The sequence below is a fragment of the Maniola jurtina genome, chromosome 19, assembly GCF_905333055.1.
Source record: "Maniola jurtina chromosome 19, ilManJurt1.1, whole genome shotgun sequence".
NCBI classification, from domain to species: domain Eukaryota; kingdom Metazoa; phylum Arthropoda; class Insecta; order Lepidoptera; family Nymphalidae; genus Maniola; species Maniola jurtina.
The window spans coordinates 3,211,965-3,227,123 of record NC_060047.1 but is presented as its reverse complement, the minus strand read 5'-3'; the positions used below and the strand labels follow the sequence as shown (position 1 = coordinate 3,227,123).

The window sequence follows — 15,159 nt, the reverse complement described above, 5'->3', positions numbered from 1 at the left end:
CATGATTTAATTTAGGCAACTGACAAGTCAAGAAAATATACAATTTGATAAACGTACTTGATGCATTAGACCCCTCAGATCGTTAACGTGCCTTTTCATATCGGTTTTCACTATTTTCGGCCAGCCCTTCTGGTTCTCAGGGTTACACAGTAGAGGGCCGATCACCTCATCCGCCATTACGCTTAAATCCATCAGAACATTGCCTGACATTTCCCCTATTGTTAGAATCTAAAATAAAATTTTCTTGGATTTATAGCAGTTTTCACATACGATAACTATAGAGGACGTTATACAAACCTCAAGGATCTCCAGATATTACAGACTGTGACAAAGCAACTTGCAATGATCAAACTAGATGTCGCCACGCAATCCTCAAACTCGCTAACAAAGTTTTCTCGAAAAAAATCACAGTCTCCTTCTCAGACTATGGGTTAATATTGTCGCCAGATATTTTTTTAATAAGCTACAATTTACTTAAGTAAAAATAAATTAAGAACTATGTCTAAGGCTAGGTCTAAGATACCTTTCGAAAGTTGGTCTGTGTTATTTTATCCTCAACATTGCGTAGGAAGTAGACCATTTTGCCTTTGTTGACGGGCGGGAAAGTTAGAGAGCATGTCAACATGCCACCTGCGTTGATACGGAATACGAGCAACTCGTATTTCGGCATCTCGAAGAACTTGAACAGTATATGCTGTAATTTCATAAACACCACTTGTTAGTGAAATGTAATCCTAACGAGGCGGAGAGAAGGGAGATTTATACGATTTCCCATGCTGAGCCAGATTGGCGGCTGTAACAGTGCCATATCCCAACCTCTATTGGATCAGGCTAGGGCTCTGCTGCAGTTGTGCAAGCTTTCTTGTACAATTACAGCAGAGCTCTACCACTGACCTTTTTCAATGAGAAGAACCAGAAAGAAACTCGGCGGTTACTCTTTTCAGAGATTTCAAAGAAGAAAAAACAAGAAAAAATTGATATAAAATACTATGCCATTAGGAATCCATGATACTACTAACTGAGCAATGCAATGGTCCAAGTCGCCGGAATGAGTGCGTCCCCGATATGCCACAACGAATGTACCTAAGTAATACGCGGAGAAACCGCCCTAAATGCTCATGTAAAATGTTCGTACGTACCCTATCGTCGCCAGTAATAAACTTGTTCCATTTCTCGATTTTTTGCTTAAGTGTCCGCAAAAGGTATTCGCTCAGAAACTCTAAGCGGATATCGACGTCTTCCTTCTGCAAAAAGATATCAGGTTTTTTTTTACTTAATTATTTTCTTCCCATTGCGTGATTCTGGCCACGGACAACGACGCACCGTGCACAAGGCTCGGACAACGACGATGACGTGTTGTACTTATGTCACCAGTGCTTACCATGGAAGCGTCCGCCCGCAATTTCACGCACCGTGGGGAGCCGGTATTAGAAGGATTAGTTTTATCTGTCTGTGCATGAAACGCAAATCACGCAAGAACAGTTCAGTAGTTATTGCGATAGAGACTTGCAGTTCGAAAGCTATGTAATACTAGGTAGGTAGACACTCAGACTTTATTATTTTATATATTAAATGCCTAGTTACCTACCTACTGCTTCTACCGAAATTAGTCCTAAGGTCAAAATACAGCTCTCTAAAATAAAATATGTCTAATGGGGGTAGACGATAAGATACTTGAGAAATGTAAGTGTCAAGAGCGATAGTTAGAAATATTAGGTATAAATTAACTTACATCACCCATGTTAAATAGTAAGTACTTAATTCAATGAACTGTAGATTATTTCAGTTTTACTATAACTACATTTCTTATTCCATTTATTGAATGAATAATTATTAATAAGTAATATTAATAATGAAGTTATTTTCGTGATATCTCTTTATCCAAGAGCTATTTTTTAATATTAATTAATATGTAATATTTGTAGAGACTGAAATGATATCAAAGAGTATGTAATCACTACGTGAAAATTGTTGAAATTCAAACAGAAAATTGAAAATATTTACGTCGTTGCTAAGCAACCAAATATTATCATCGAATTTAGAATTTTTAAAACCAGCCAGTATGCATTTTTGTCTATGGGAGCTTAAGGCGAGTGCATATTAAAAGGTAAGATGTGCCGCTTGTTTTAAAATACGTTTTCGCCATCATTAATTCAAAGAATTACTGATGTGATGTGCTGAACTAAAAATGGTTGAGTTCCGATAAATAATTTTAAAATTGGGTACTTTATCTTTATGTCTGAAAAGTCAAGTCAAGTCAGAACACACTGCAGACCCAACAAAGTCGATCAGGACGTGTAAATGGATCATAAATAACATCCAAGTTTACAACTGTCACTTTCAATGTTCAAACGTCAAAGTCAATTTTCGCGCGGAATTTGTTAAGGTGCCGGGTGCTGTTTTAATATTTTTTCTATATAATTTAATTTCCACCGAATAAACTGTATTTTGAAGTGACTTCTATACTTTAACAAAATGGAAGGATTTGATGATCCTGGTGTGTTTTTCTCCGATAATTTCGGTGTCGAAGAAAACGAATCTCAAGACCAAATCAACTTGCAAGCGGTTAAGAAAAAGTTCAAAGAGTTTATAAGACAGTTTCATACAGGAAATTTTAATTTTAAATACAGGTAAGTACTTTAACGTAATTTCACTAAAATTTTGTAAATCAGATCAAAGGAAAATAACTAACGCAAACTTATTTCCCCAGGGATGCTCTTAAAAGAAATTATAACCTACACCAGTATTGGGTCGAGATAAACATCGAAGATTTGTCCAGTTTTGATCAAGTCCTGGCTGAAAAACTTTATAAGAAACCTACTGAGCACCTACCAATATTGGAGGAAGCTGCTAAAGAGGTAATGATAGAAAATGCAAGAACTTAGATGCACAAATATTTTTGACTGGTTATACATTAAGATATACCTAACTTAGGTTGAGATCTATAGAGCACACTTTGACTTTGCTCAGACTTTGATAAAAAGAGACAGTGTTATATCGCTGGCATAATTCTGTCTTGTTTTAACTCAAACATAAGTCTATAGTCAAGTCAAAGTTCACTCCATAGATCTCACTCTACCTACTTATTTAATTATGATCACTATATTTTGTATTTCAGTTAGCAGATGAACTGACTGCTCCAAGACCTGAAGGTGAGGAGAAAGTGGAGGACATACAAGTGCTGCTTTCGTCTGATGCACATGCTTCTAGCTTGAGAGAGCTTAAAGTAAGTGAATAACAACATGACTGGTGCATCATTTTTTTTTTGTATGTTTCTTGGCTATCTGCAATCAGTCATTTATGTGGACTATAATTCAGATTATATGTGTGTGTTAAGGGGGGAAAAAAACTTGCCATTCCTTTAATTTTGATGATTTTTTTTTTTCAGTCTGAAACAGTGTCAAAGCTAGTGAAGATCCCAGGCATTGTAATATCAGCATCAGGAATCAAAGCCAAGGCCACTAAGATATCCATACAGTGCAGGTCCTGCCGCAATGTAATTCCCAACCTGCCGGTCAAACCTGGCCTGGAGGGCTATGTTATGCCCAGGAAGTGTAATACGTAAGTTCATAAATAATTTTAACAACTGAATCGTCATCGTCGTCAATGATAAACGTCCAAGAGTATGTCCACTGCTGGACATAGGACGTACTCTTGTCTCTATCGGTCCAAGATCCCAGTGCTTTCAGAGCTACTTATTTTCTGAGAAACAAAATGAGTTAGTGTGCATTTATAACGTACGCATATTTGCTAGCTTGTGCTGATAGCCAATTTAAATATATTAGCTACTAAAGGTTAACATCTCACTCCTCTTAAAGTGCTGATTTTTATGTACGAATAAAAAAGTTAGAAATGTCTTTTTTAGTTAACTTATATTTCAGGGAGCAAGCTGGCAGACCAAAATGTCCCCTGGATCCATATTTCATCATACCAGACAAATGTAAATGCATAGATTATCAGGTAAATGATAAAACGTTTATTAGAAAAATAAGTTGTTAATGAAAGAAAAAGATCTTTTAAAATATAAACTCATACAATATTGTGTAAATACAGGGCTATATTTTTTTTAAATACTATTTGAGCTTATTTTTTATCCATACTTTTATTTATATAAATGTGAAACTGTGTCTGTCTGTCTGCTACGTTTTCACAGCCCAATTGCTGAACTGATTTTAATGGAATTTAGTACAGACTTAGGATAACAAACAGTTCCAGCAGGATAGCATGCTACCTTTCACGCACATGTCGTTCAATAATGCCGCAACAGAGCATATCGATGTCATTTTTAGGCACAACCTTTTAACACCTTGAATCACGTGAGCGAAGCCGCGGGTAATAGCTAGTGTTTAAATATGACTCCTTGACTTCATTTTATATTAATTCAGGTGTTAAAACTGCAAGAGGCGCCGGAGTCCATACCGCAGGGTGAAATGCCGCGCCACCTCACGGTGTACTGCGACCGCATGCTGTGCGAGCGAGTCGCCCCCGGGGCTAGAGTCACCGTGCTGGGGATATACTCTATTAAGAAGATCGCTAAGATTGGCGTGAGTACACCATGAGTCTTGTAATTTATTTATCAACTCTATTATTATTTATTGTTTTTTAGGGTTCCATAGGGTTAGGTACCTAAAAAGGAAAAACGGAACCCTTATAGGATCACTTTATTGTCTGTCTGTCTGTCTGTCTGTCGGTCTGTCTGTCCATCTGTCTGTCTGTCCGTCGTGCTGTCAAGAAACCTATAGGGCACTTCCCGTTGAAATAGAATCATGAAATTTGGTAGGTAGGTAGGTCTTATAGCACAAGGAAAGGAAAAAACCGAAAACCGCGAATTGGTGGTTACATCACAAAAAAAAAATATTAGTTTAAATTTTCAAAATAAGATAACTATACCAAGTAGGGTATCATATAAAAGGACTTGACATATACATTCTAAAACTGATTTTCATTTATTTTTATGTATGACAGTTTTTGATTTATCATGCAAAATGTTAGAAAAAATACCAGAGTACGGAACCCTCAGTGCGCGAGTCTGACTCGCACTTGACCGGTTTTCAGTTCTGACTGTGCCGGCTATAAAGTAACCTTCTTTACAGAGAGAAGCTCGTGACAAAGGCTCGGTAGGCGTGAGATCCTCCTACGTCCGCGCAGTGGGGCTCACAGCCGAGGAGGGTGTAACGGGGGGTCTCAGCCCCTTCACGACCGAGGAAGAGGAGCAGTTCCGCAGACTCGCTGCCTCGCCTGACATCTACGAGAGGATCGCTCTGTCCATAGCGCCCAGCGTATTCGGCGTCCACGATATGAAGAAGGCTATAGCTTGCTTGCTGTTTGGAGGTAGGTATGACTGTCTGACTGCAACTTTCTGACAGACAATGCCAATGTCTGACCGATTGACTGAGTGATTTCCTTCGACCAGCTGACTGATTCCCTTCGACTGACTCCCTCCCTTTAAATTCATTATACGCAAGCACTTGACCGCAATCACACCTGATGTCTGACCGACTTCCTGCAACTGTCTGACTTATCTGAGCAACAGACTTTGTTCTTCTGGCCACTCGCTGCAACTGACTGCAATGGCCTGCGACTGTTTGACGGAGCATCTGCGGTTGTCTAAGTTTCACCTGACTCTTAAAACATATGGGTGCATTTCAGTCTTATTTTGATTTAGGTTCCCGCAAGCGACTGCCGGACGGGCTGACGCGGCGTGGTGACATCAACGTGCTACTGCTGGGCGACCCCGGCACGGCCAAGTCGCAGCTGCTCAAGTTCGTGGAGAAGGTGGCGCCCGTGGGCGTGTACACCTCGGGCAAGGGCTCCAGCGCGGCCGGCCTCACCGCCTCCGTCATACGGGACCCGGCCAGCGTGAGTCCCAACACCCGACTACGGGAGGGTATAGCGAGTCGCAGCTGCTCAAGTTCCTGTACCCGTTCATTGAGTTTGCTCTGACTTAAGGCACATCAAAACGAGACAGAGTTATGTCAGAGCTATAACTCTGTCTCATTCTAAGTAAAGTTTGAGCAAAGTCAAAACATGCTAACTATATGATCTCAGCTTTAGTGTGAGGCCACACAAATCTAACTCAGGCGGTTTGGGCATGGTTTCGATTCAATAACCGGTTCATACACAGTTAACTTAGCACCAGGTGAGATTACAGTCAGGGGCTAGTTATCAATAAGGAATTTAAAAAAAAATCATACAAACGCACCTTCTGAGAGATTTATTTGCGCATACTATGCTCTTCGTGGTTTCACAAATTTAATTTCGTTATATAGCGTAACTTCGTTATGGAGGGTGGAGCCATGGTGCTAGCGGACGGGGGCGTGGTGTGCATCGACGAGTTCGACAAGATGCGCGAGGACGACCGCGTCGCCATACACGAGGCCATGGAACAACAGACGATTTCTATTGCCAAGGTTTGTGCCAACATTTGCCGATAATTCTTGGAAACATGTGCAAAAAAATTGAATTTCTGGGATAAAAAGGCTACTTTTCATCCCAGAAAATCAAAGAGTCCCCACGGGATTTTTAAAAGACTGAAACTTACATTAGTAAAATTAAATAATATCAACAACAACAAGTTCGCATGGATTTAGGTTTTTAAAATTCCGCTATGACACTCTTTAGGTTTTTAACCAGTTCAGTTACAGTATGATTGAAGAACAAACCAATAAACCAACAAGCAAACTTTCGCATTTATAATATGGGTAGTGATTAATTTCAGGCGGGTATAACAACGACGCTAAACTCCCGTTGCTCAGTCCTGGCAGCAGCCAACTCAGTGTTCGGACGCTGGGACGACACCAAGGCGGAGGACAACATAGACTTCATGCCCACCATCCTGTCCAGATTCGACATGATCTTCATTGTCAAGGACGAGCATGACCAGAATAGGGACATTGTAAGTACAAGTAGTATATTCAAAACAGAACATCGTAAAACAGAAGAGTTCTACAATAGGGATGATGCCTATCAAATCAACGATGATGTCAAATCAGCAACTTTTTACCAAACGTCAAAACGTTTGCTTAGTAAGGGAGCTTGTATGAGATACATAGATGTGACGTCATAAATATTTGTTGAAAAGGCGTTTAAATACGCGTTAAACATGCGTTAAAAAAGCGTTGAACACACATTAAATACGAGTTAAGGCATTGAACACCTGTTGAATACATATAGAACAAGCGTTGAACACGTATTTTACAGGCGTTGAACAATTGTGTGGAGACTGAACAGCCGTAACTGCCATGATTCGATTTTTAAATACCGAACTGTATTCCAGATTCTAGCGAAGCACATAATCAACGTCCACATGGGCGGTGACAGCGTCGAACGCCAAGCCTTGGCCGGGGAACTCCCGCTAACGGTGCTGCGCCGCTACGCCGCCTACTGTCGCGCCCGATGCGGCCCGCGCTTGTCCGCCAGCTCCGCGGAGCGCCTGGGAGCTAGATACGTGCTCATGAGATCAGGGGCATCGCAGCAAGAGAGACAGGCGGACAAACGACTCCCCATACCCATCACTGTCAGGTCAGTCTAAAAGGCGATTTTCACCATATATGAAAATGTTCTTAATTGATATTGAAGCCATTTGATTTTATAAAACTAATGTTGATATTTAAAAAAAAAATACTCAAATTTTGTAAATTCTAAACAAATTCTTCTCTTTTTACAATAACGCGTACTCATATTTCCATGACCATAATACAATATGTCGTTCATAGGCAACTTGAGGCCGTGATCCGCATATCAGAGTCGCTGGCCAAGATGCAGCTGCTGCCTTTCGCGACAGAGGCGCACGTCACCGAGGCGCTCAGACTCTTCCAGGTGTCCACGCTGGATGCCGCCATGACAGGAAGCTTAGCTGGTAATATTTAGTTGTGATCAATAGCTTGCTGGTTTAAATCCGGTTCGAAGGACCAAATGTGGAATTGCACGTTGAATGTCTTTTGAAAATAAATTCTTTAACCACAATGCTTATCGCTTTGGAGGAGTTTCACAAAAATACAGTACTGGCCACTTCTATAAGTTGCATCGGCAAAATTCGTTTACGCAGAAATTGTACTCTGACCCCTTACTCTCTTCAGGTGCTGAAGGTTTCACAACGGAAGAGGACCATGAAATGTTGTCACGGGTGGAAAAGCAGTTGAAACGCAGGTTCGCGGTCGGCTCGCAAGTGTCAGAGCAGACCATCATACAAGACTTCCTCAGGCAAAAGTACCCAGAGAGGGCTATCCTCAAAGTGATACATACGATGATCAGACGCGGCGAGTTGCAGCATCGCCTTCAGAGGAAAATGCTTTACAGGCTTTCTTAGGCTGAGATCTATAGAGAGTACTTTGACTTTTTTTAGACTTAATACACTGTTATTGTTAAAACGAGACAGCATTATACTGCTGGCATAAATCTGTCTCATTTTAACTCAAACTTAAGTCTAAGCAAAGTCAAAGTGCGCTCTATAAATTTCAACTTTTGAACTATTTTTTTTTGTGTTGTTCGCGTCCATTTTGATGTCTTTGTGTAAACTAAATTTAGAGTATCTGCATCTTTTTCTTTTTAATATTGCTAGAAAGAACGGAACGTGAAATTTAAATTTAAAAACTCGCTACGAATTTAAACAATAGGCTCGCGACAGGCGAGGTTTGACAACTCTAAAGTAAATTTAAAACTGTCAAACTTTGCCTGTCCTTTTCATATTACACTAGATGATACCCGCTACTTCGTTCGCGTGGATTTAGGTTTTTCAAAATCCCGTGGGAACTATATGTTTTTCCGATATAAAAAGTAGCCCATTTGTTAGTCCGGGGTACAATCTATCTCTATTCCAAATTTCAGCCAAATCCGTCCTGCAGTTTTTGCATGAAAGTTTAACAAACTTTTTGTTAAACTTTCGCTTTTATAATATTAGTGTGATTAGTAAGAAGAGGATGCGAATACTCTAGAATTGAGTTGTGCTCAGAATCAGTACCAATCTCCACGTAAAATAATAAAGTGATATCTTTTCGTAATTGTTCTTTGGTCATGTTTAGTTTACCCTTTTCAAATGCTCTGTGCAGTTATGTGCCTCCTAACTTCACTCACCGATTCGTTATGTCACGAACGCTGCCCGTTGTCTATCAGTCATAGTAGTTTTGTATGTAACATCATTATGATCAACCCACCGCTCAGTACATAACGCGGGTCTCCTCTCAGAATGAGAGGCCATAGTCTACCACGCTGGTCAAGTGCGGATTGGCAGATTTCACAAATCCTTGAGAACATTATGGAGAACTTTCAGGTGTGCAAGTTTCCTCACGATGTTTAACTTCACTGTTAAAGCAAGTTTTATTTAATTACTTACTTAAAACGCACGCACCTCCGAAAAGTTAGAGGTTGCGAGCCGGGATCGAACCCACGACCTCCGATTAGGAGGCGGATGTGATAACCACTAGGCTATCACCGCTTATATGTATAGATAAGGCTTACCATTTCGACTCGGATTGTAAGGTTTTAAAATAATTAAAATAAACAATGAAACAATTTTCTCTATATTTTATTTATTTAAATTAAATCCCATAGTGAAAAATAATATGACTATCATAATCCTCAGTGATTTTTACGTCGCGTCATACGTATTTTTTAATACGAATAGTTAAATAACACGCTTATATTATCAGAAATTTGGCTTCTGTTTAACAATAAATTTTATTTTGGATAAAAGTTGAATTATTACATTCATTGTTCAGACTTCGTCAACTCACCTCAGTCATACTGGGCTTGCGAGGCTACTCTATACCTATACTATTATTGTTTCACGTCCTGTTTCAATATTCAATCTACCTATAATCTGTTTTTTAGCTTAGTTAAGGCTAAAGCTGATTATTTTCTTGCTTAGTGCCATATTTGCTTATTTTATAGCTCGAAGCAATGACCGCTTATTATTAGACCTGTACTTGCTATCAGAATCGCTTATTGCTTTGCTTATTTTGAGGTCTGAACCGGTTTATTTGCATATTTGGGGGTACCTTGGCTTGCTTGGTGCAAGAGTCGATTATTTCCTTACGCCAGATCGCTTACTACTACTGTCTTTGCTCGATCGAGTTCATGGCATTTCCGCTTACTTGAGGCTAGCCAGTACCGCTCGCTTAATACTAACACGTTAAGACCCCCGCCTTTCTTAGTCATAACTTCTTGCACTTGCTTACTTGGTCGTAGAAACCTATTTGCCTTTTTCAGTCCATATTTCTTTTACCATGCTTAGTTTTCAGCTGTGCTTTTTTCAGTCTATACTTCGCTTACCATGCTTAATTTCTTAACATCATACAAAAAGCTTCTAACTGGCACTTCAATGAATAAAAGTCACAATTTCTCTACATAATAAGACCGAAAACTTCTTTAACTTTGGCAGTGCAATGATTGTTAAAAAGTGTTTGCGTGCTATACCTAGGACCGAAAGCCGCGACGCTATATTTTTATTTGAGCAAATACGCTGATATTATATCTTTATTTAAATACATAATGCATTGATAGTTAATTAATACTTTTTTAATGTGCGTGTAGAGAATAATGATATGAAATCATTTTTTGTCTGCTGCCAAAGTTAAAAATTTATATGGATACTCAGGATGATTCTCTACGCCCTTCCAAAAGAGGAAATTAAATATACGACCGTTCTCCCCTTGATCCAATTTCTTCAGTCTGTTAATTTCAGACGGTGTTAGTCCAAAATCGTATATATTTGAGTTTTCCTGTAAAGAAAAATGCATTATAGGTATGTCACAATGGGTGGGCCTTGTCTAAAACTACCATATTCGAAATCACAACAACAGAATCTCAAACTACCTTCAATCTTTTCTCGCTGGTGCTTTTAGGTATCACTACTACGTTCTGTTGGACTAAATACCGAAGCAATATTTGAGCGGGTGTTTTCCCGTGGCTTTTGGCAATATCATTCACTTCTGGATGCCCCAGCAAGTCTGGAAATGCGTCAGGGCTGAAAATAAAATCTACGTATATATTGGAATTTTTAACAAATGGTGGTATATATAATAAGGACGATGTTGAAATCAGTTAAATTGTAATCCAGGAGGAAAATATCGCTATACCTACAATCTTCAAATTAATTGACCCAATTAGCAAATCTCTTCCGCTTAGATCTTTTAAATAACGCAACGGATTTTGAAGCGTTTTTCATCAAGTGTTCAAGACGTGTGAAGAAATCAAGTTGTAATTTGATGGTGATGGACCGTTTATTTGACAAGTCATTGACAATTCGTACGTTACATGGCAAGTTTGCCCAATCAGAATGAAAAACTTACCTATAGTGGTACTTATTGACAAAATGGTCCTTCGCCCCCGGACTTCCCAAAGGGGCGTATGCCGTGACCACAATATCGTGGTCTGAGCAAAACTTCCTTAAATCCATCTGCTGGAAATAAGCGTGCAGTTCCACTTGCAACACCTGCGGTTTCATCGTCGACGAGGCGATGATCTTCCCTATTTGAGCTTCGTTGAAATTAGATAGCCCCAGGTTTCGGGTGAGACCTTCCTTTTGACAACACTCCATTACCTTTAAAGAATACACATTTTCAATAATTTTGCACACGTATAACTACAATCATAGCAAAATATTTAATACTGTTTGGGTTATCGTTGGATAGCTTTTTTAAATGGAAAGTGTGTATGAAATGAGTGATCGCTTGCTCTATAAACTGTTCGTAATTTAATAATAGTCTAGGTATACCTACTTAAAAACCAATTGATGAATCCTGCCATATATATGGAGAAAACGAACAACTGGTTTCAAGCAGATTCAAATCACGCAAATAGACTACAGGCCCATGTTTAAAAATGGGTGGGTCATATGAACCACCAGGTGACGTATACAGGACGATATAAGAGCATAAAATAATAAGTTTCAGCACTATGCCGTCACTTGTAAGCTGTCCAACAGAGTGCTGGTGAGAATTGAAAAGTGCAGGTAGAGTGAGTACATTTTGGTCATATATTTTTGTACGGCATTTTTACCATCGATAGATCCATGAAAAATAATAAGAAAGCGCGCAGTGCCGTAAAAAAATGGTGCGCCACAAAGTCAGTAAATGTTTTGATTTTCTGACAATTTCCGGGGTAAATTTGGTCATTTAATTCTGTACGGCACTAGTTTCATACTGTTTCAATACAGCCTCTAATCCATTATTCCGCAACGCCGTACAAAAATCATGCGACAAGGGGAAAAAATTGAGGGTAGCAACCCCCTCTCTTTCCGTGGTCCGGGGGGTGATTTGAAACAACATAAAATTAATTTATTTTGAAAGTGTTTTATGCATAGATAGTATTTTTTTACATGCCGTACATTTTCGTTGGTCCAAAGGTTTGTAGGGGATGTGGATATTATATACACACCCGTTCACTTCAGTTAGACGGCATAGTGATTTTATCATATTATCAATTGTTCTCTTCAAAAATATGTTAATGCCGTACAGTATCAGATGGCCATAAAGTACTACCCTTAAAATGGTAGCGTCATTTTCATCAGCCTAAAAGATATGGTCTGCATTAAAATGTACGGCATAATTTTTTCCTAATTTATTTATCTTAATACTATTTAAAACAAGGGAAAAGCGTAGAAAATTGCTATATTTTATTAATCTATGAATATTTAAACTTTTGCAATAATTTGAAAAATTTCAGTTTTTGTATTTATCTATAATTTTTTTTAGAACAGTTTCTTTTGAACGCCAATACTATATAACAATAGTATTTTACACTATCATGTTAAAAAAAAAGTTGCCGTACAGAGTCAAATGATTTTACAGCTTTAAAAATTAAGTATACCATGAAATTAAGATAATTATTGATACACATTCAAATGAACACTAATTTTTTTACGGCATTATTTTTAATAGTACTTTTGAGTGCTAGATAATGTTTTGGAACCAAGGCCGTACTTTCTCAAATCACCCCCCGGACCACGGAAAGAGAGGGGGTTGCTACCCTCAATTTTTTCCCCTTGTCGCATGATTTTTGTACGGCGTTGCGGAATAATGGATTAGAGGCTGTATTGAAACAGTATGAAACTAGTGCCGTACAGAATTAAATGACCAAATTTACCCCGGAAATTGTCAGAAAATCAAAACATTTACTGACTTTGTGGCGCACCATTTTTTTACGGCACTGCGCGCTTTCTTATTATTTTTCATGGATCTATCGATGGTAAAAATGCCGTACAAAAATATATGACCAAAATGTACTCACTCTACCTGCACTTTTCAATTCTCACCAGCACTCTGTTGGACAGCTTACAAGTGACGGCATAGTGCTGAAACTTATTATTTTATGCTCTTATATCATCCTGTATACGTCACCTGGTGGTTCATATGACCCACCCATTTTTAAACATGGGCCTGTAGTCTAAAAGCTTATTTGCGAACCACAGACTTACAAAACGAGGAGGTTCTCATATCGGCGCGTTTTATAAACAGATTTTTTAAAAAGGAAATAAGTAGAGTTAATTATTGAGCTAAATAATAGATCTAAACGACCTCACTGGCGTTGTGGTAAGCGCTGTGGCCTTATTAGGGGGAGGTCCCGGGTTCGATTCCCGGCAGGGGTTAAATTTCTGGTCTGCTCTGGTGGGAGGCTTCGATCGTGGCTAGTTACCACCCTATCGGCAAAGACGTACCGCCAAGCGATTTAGCGTTCCGGTACGATGCCGTGTAGAAACCAAAGGAGTATGGGTTTAATAAAATCTGCTTTACCCCTTCCAGGTTAGTCCACTCCCATCTTGGCTGCATCATCACTTACCATAAGGTCAGATTGCAATCAAGAGCTAACTTGTATCTGAATAAAAAAATTAAACAAACCTGGGCATTTATATGAAAAAGTAAAGAAGAAGCAAAGCTCTACCTTCCATGTGCTGATATGGTCTGTCTCCATATCCAAAGCGTAATCCCCGTTGCTATTAATAACGGGCGTCAGCGTCTCGGGGTCGCAGAGAAATCCAAAAGGCACGTGTATCAAGTACAAGTCTACATAATCCATCTGTAACCTCTTCAGCTGCAGGTCTAGGAACTTCTTCACATCTGATGCTCGGTTCCCGACGTGAGGTAACTTAAAAGGAATGAGGACTGATGTTGATTATAACAAAAACATTACTTTGCCGTTACAATAAAGAGCTGTATCTTGAACCTGCGCAGTGGATGATTTATTGATGTATTTGGATTTTGGCATCTGCTTTTCCGTGATAAAAAGTAGCCTATCCGTCCCCCGGATGTAAGCTAACTCTGTACCAAAGATCAAAATCGGTTAAACTCTTGGGCCGTGAAAATCTAGCAGACAGACAGACACACTTTTGCTTTAATTATTTATTTATAGGATAAACACCTACTGACTGATCAATACAGTAGGTACAGCTTAAACCGCTGGATCTGCAAACTTGAGGGAGCATGACGGCTCTGCTGATTTTTAATTCGTTGTCTCACAAAGTTACAAAAACGTTACTTACCTATCGTTATATTACCGTTGTATTACGTTCTAAAAATATGTAATTATTTTACGAGTGTGGTTTACTATTTACCTTAGTGGTGATAAATAGATCCTTCCGCGTGCCTTTGCCGTCATCTATCCATTTCTTTACTGCGTTACCGATAGCTTCCTCGTTATTGTAATTGAAAGCTGTATCAATGTGTCTGTACCCTAAATCCAGCGCTTTGTACACTGTAGACTCTATTACTTCGGATGAGGCCTGGAAAAATTGTAAGTAAACGAAATTAAAACTAAAAATAAATCCCATAACATTTTATCGTATTCGGAAGTATTCACTGACCTGCCAAGTTCCTAAACCCAGTGTAGGCATCAAATCATCTGTCTGTGAAAGTTTCACGTATTTCATTCTGCCAATTACCTTATGGAAATAGCGATAATAATAAACAAAGAAATTCGATTTTAACACACACTCAAAATTCCTTCTCAAGATAAATCTGAGGGACATGAAAATTGGCAAATCTCCAACTACGAGAAACGCGCTACTCTAACCTTCTACAAATTATTTCAATGTTAATATTTTTTACATTTAACAGCTTTTAATCGGTATTTTTTAAAGGAAATGAAATAATTTGATATTGATTTTTGTGATGTAATAGTTCGAAGATTTAAATTTCGCGGTTTTCACGTTCAGAAACTTCAACA

At 38.9% G+C, this 15,159-nt stretch overlaps 3 protein-coding genes across 3 annotated transcripts in view; 1 reads left to right on the top strand and 2 right to left on the bottom strand.

Annotated features, from left to right (window-relative positions):
• The window catches only part of LOC123875003 (dynein beta chain, ciliary-like), a 48,835-nt gene extending 46,784 nt beyond the window's left edge, over positions 1 to 2,051 (bottom strand). The window contains exons 1-4 of the mRNA XM_045920616.1: positions 1,733 to 2,051; positions 1,140 to 1,244; positions 524 to 694; positions 58 to 228 (exon numbers count right to left, since the gene is read on the bottom strand). Of these exons, the coding sequence (XP_045776572.1) occupies positions 58 to 228; positions 524 to 694; positions 1,140 to 1,244; positions 1,733 to 1,741 (456 nt within the window). The 5' untranslated portion in view covers positions 1,742 to 2,051. The remainder of the gene's footprint in view (positions 1 to 57; positions 229 to 523; positions 695 to 1,139; positions 1,245 to 1,732) is intronic.
• A 315-nt stretch (positions 2,052 to 2,366) lies between these two features.
• On the top strand, positions 2,367 to 8,754 carry LOC123875021 (DNA replication licensing factor Mcm5). Its single transcript, XM_045920653.1, has 13 exons — positions 2,367 to 2,630; positions 2,711 to 2,858; positions 3,119 to 3,226; positions 3,389 to 3,561; positions 3,882 to 3,960; positions 4,386 to 4,544; positions 5,094 to 5,331; positions 5,666 to 5,859; positions 6,270 to 6,410; positions 6,719 to 6,895; positions 7,277 to 7,521; positions 7,716 to 7,858; positions 8,079 to 8,754. The coding sequence occupies exons 1-13, from the start codon at positions 2,476 to 2,478 to the stop codon at positions 8,306 to 8,308; spliced, it is 2,190 nt and encodes a 729-aa protein (XP_045776609.1). The 5' UTR covers positions 2,367 to 2,475; the 3' UTR covers positions 8,309 to 8,754.
• A 753-nt stretch (positions 8,755 to 9,507) lies between these two features.
• LOC123875047 (1,5-anhydro-D-fructose reductase-like) lies at positions 9,508 to 15,159 on the bottom strand. The gene is made up of 6 exons (XM_045920699.1): positions 14,798 to 15,159; positions 14,549 to 14,716; positions 13,879 to 14,082; positions 11,289 to 11,539; positions 10,813 to 10,963; positions 9,508 to 10,718 (listed from the first exon to the last, which is right to left on the bottom strand). Exons 1-6 carry the CDS (start codon positions 14,960 to 14,962, stop codon positions 10,548 to 10,550), a joined length of 1,110 nt encoding a protein of 369 aa, XP_045776655.1. The 5' UTR covers positions 14,963 to 15,159; the 3' UTR covers positions 9,508 to 10,547.

Coding starts and splice junctions, on each gene's coding strand:
- LOC123875047 (XM_045920699.1), bottom strand. CDS start 14,962: ATGTCCCTCAGATTTATCTTGAGAAGGAATTTTGAGTGTGTGTTAAAA. Junction 11,540..13,878: donor ACCATATCAGCACATGGAAG/GTAGAGCTTTGC, acceptor TATTCTTTAAAG/GTAATGGAGTGTTGTCAAAA. Junction 10,964..11,288: donor GTCAATAAGTACCACTATAG/GTAAGTTTTTCA, acceptor TTTTATTTTCAG/CCCTGACGCATTTCCAGACT.
- LOC123875021 (XM_045920653.1), top strand. CDS start 2,476: ATGGAAGGATTTGATGATCCTGGTGTGTTTTTCTCCGATAATTTCGGT. Junction 3,562..3,881: donor ATGCCCAGGAAGTGTAATAC/GTAAGTTCATAA, acceptor CTTATATTTCAG/GGAGCAAGCTGGCAGACCAA. Junction 7,522..7,715: donor CCCATACCCATCACTGTCAG/GTCAGTCTAAAA, acceptor TGTCGTTCATAG/GCAACTTGAGGCCGTGATCC.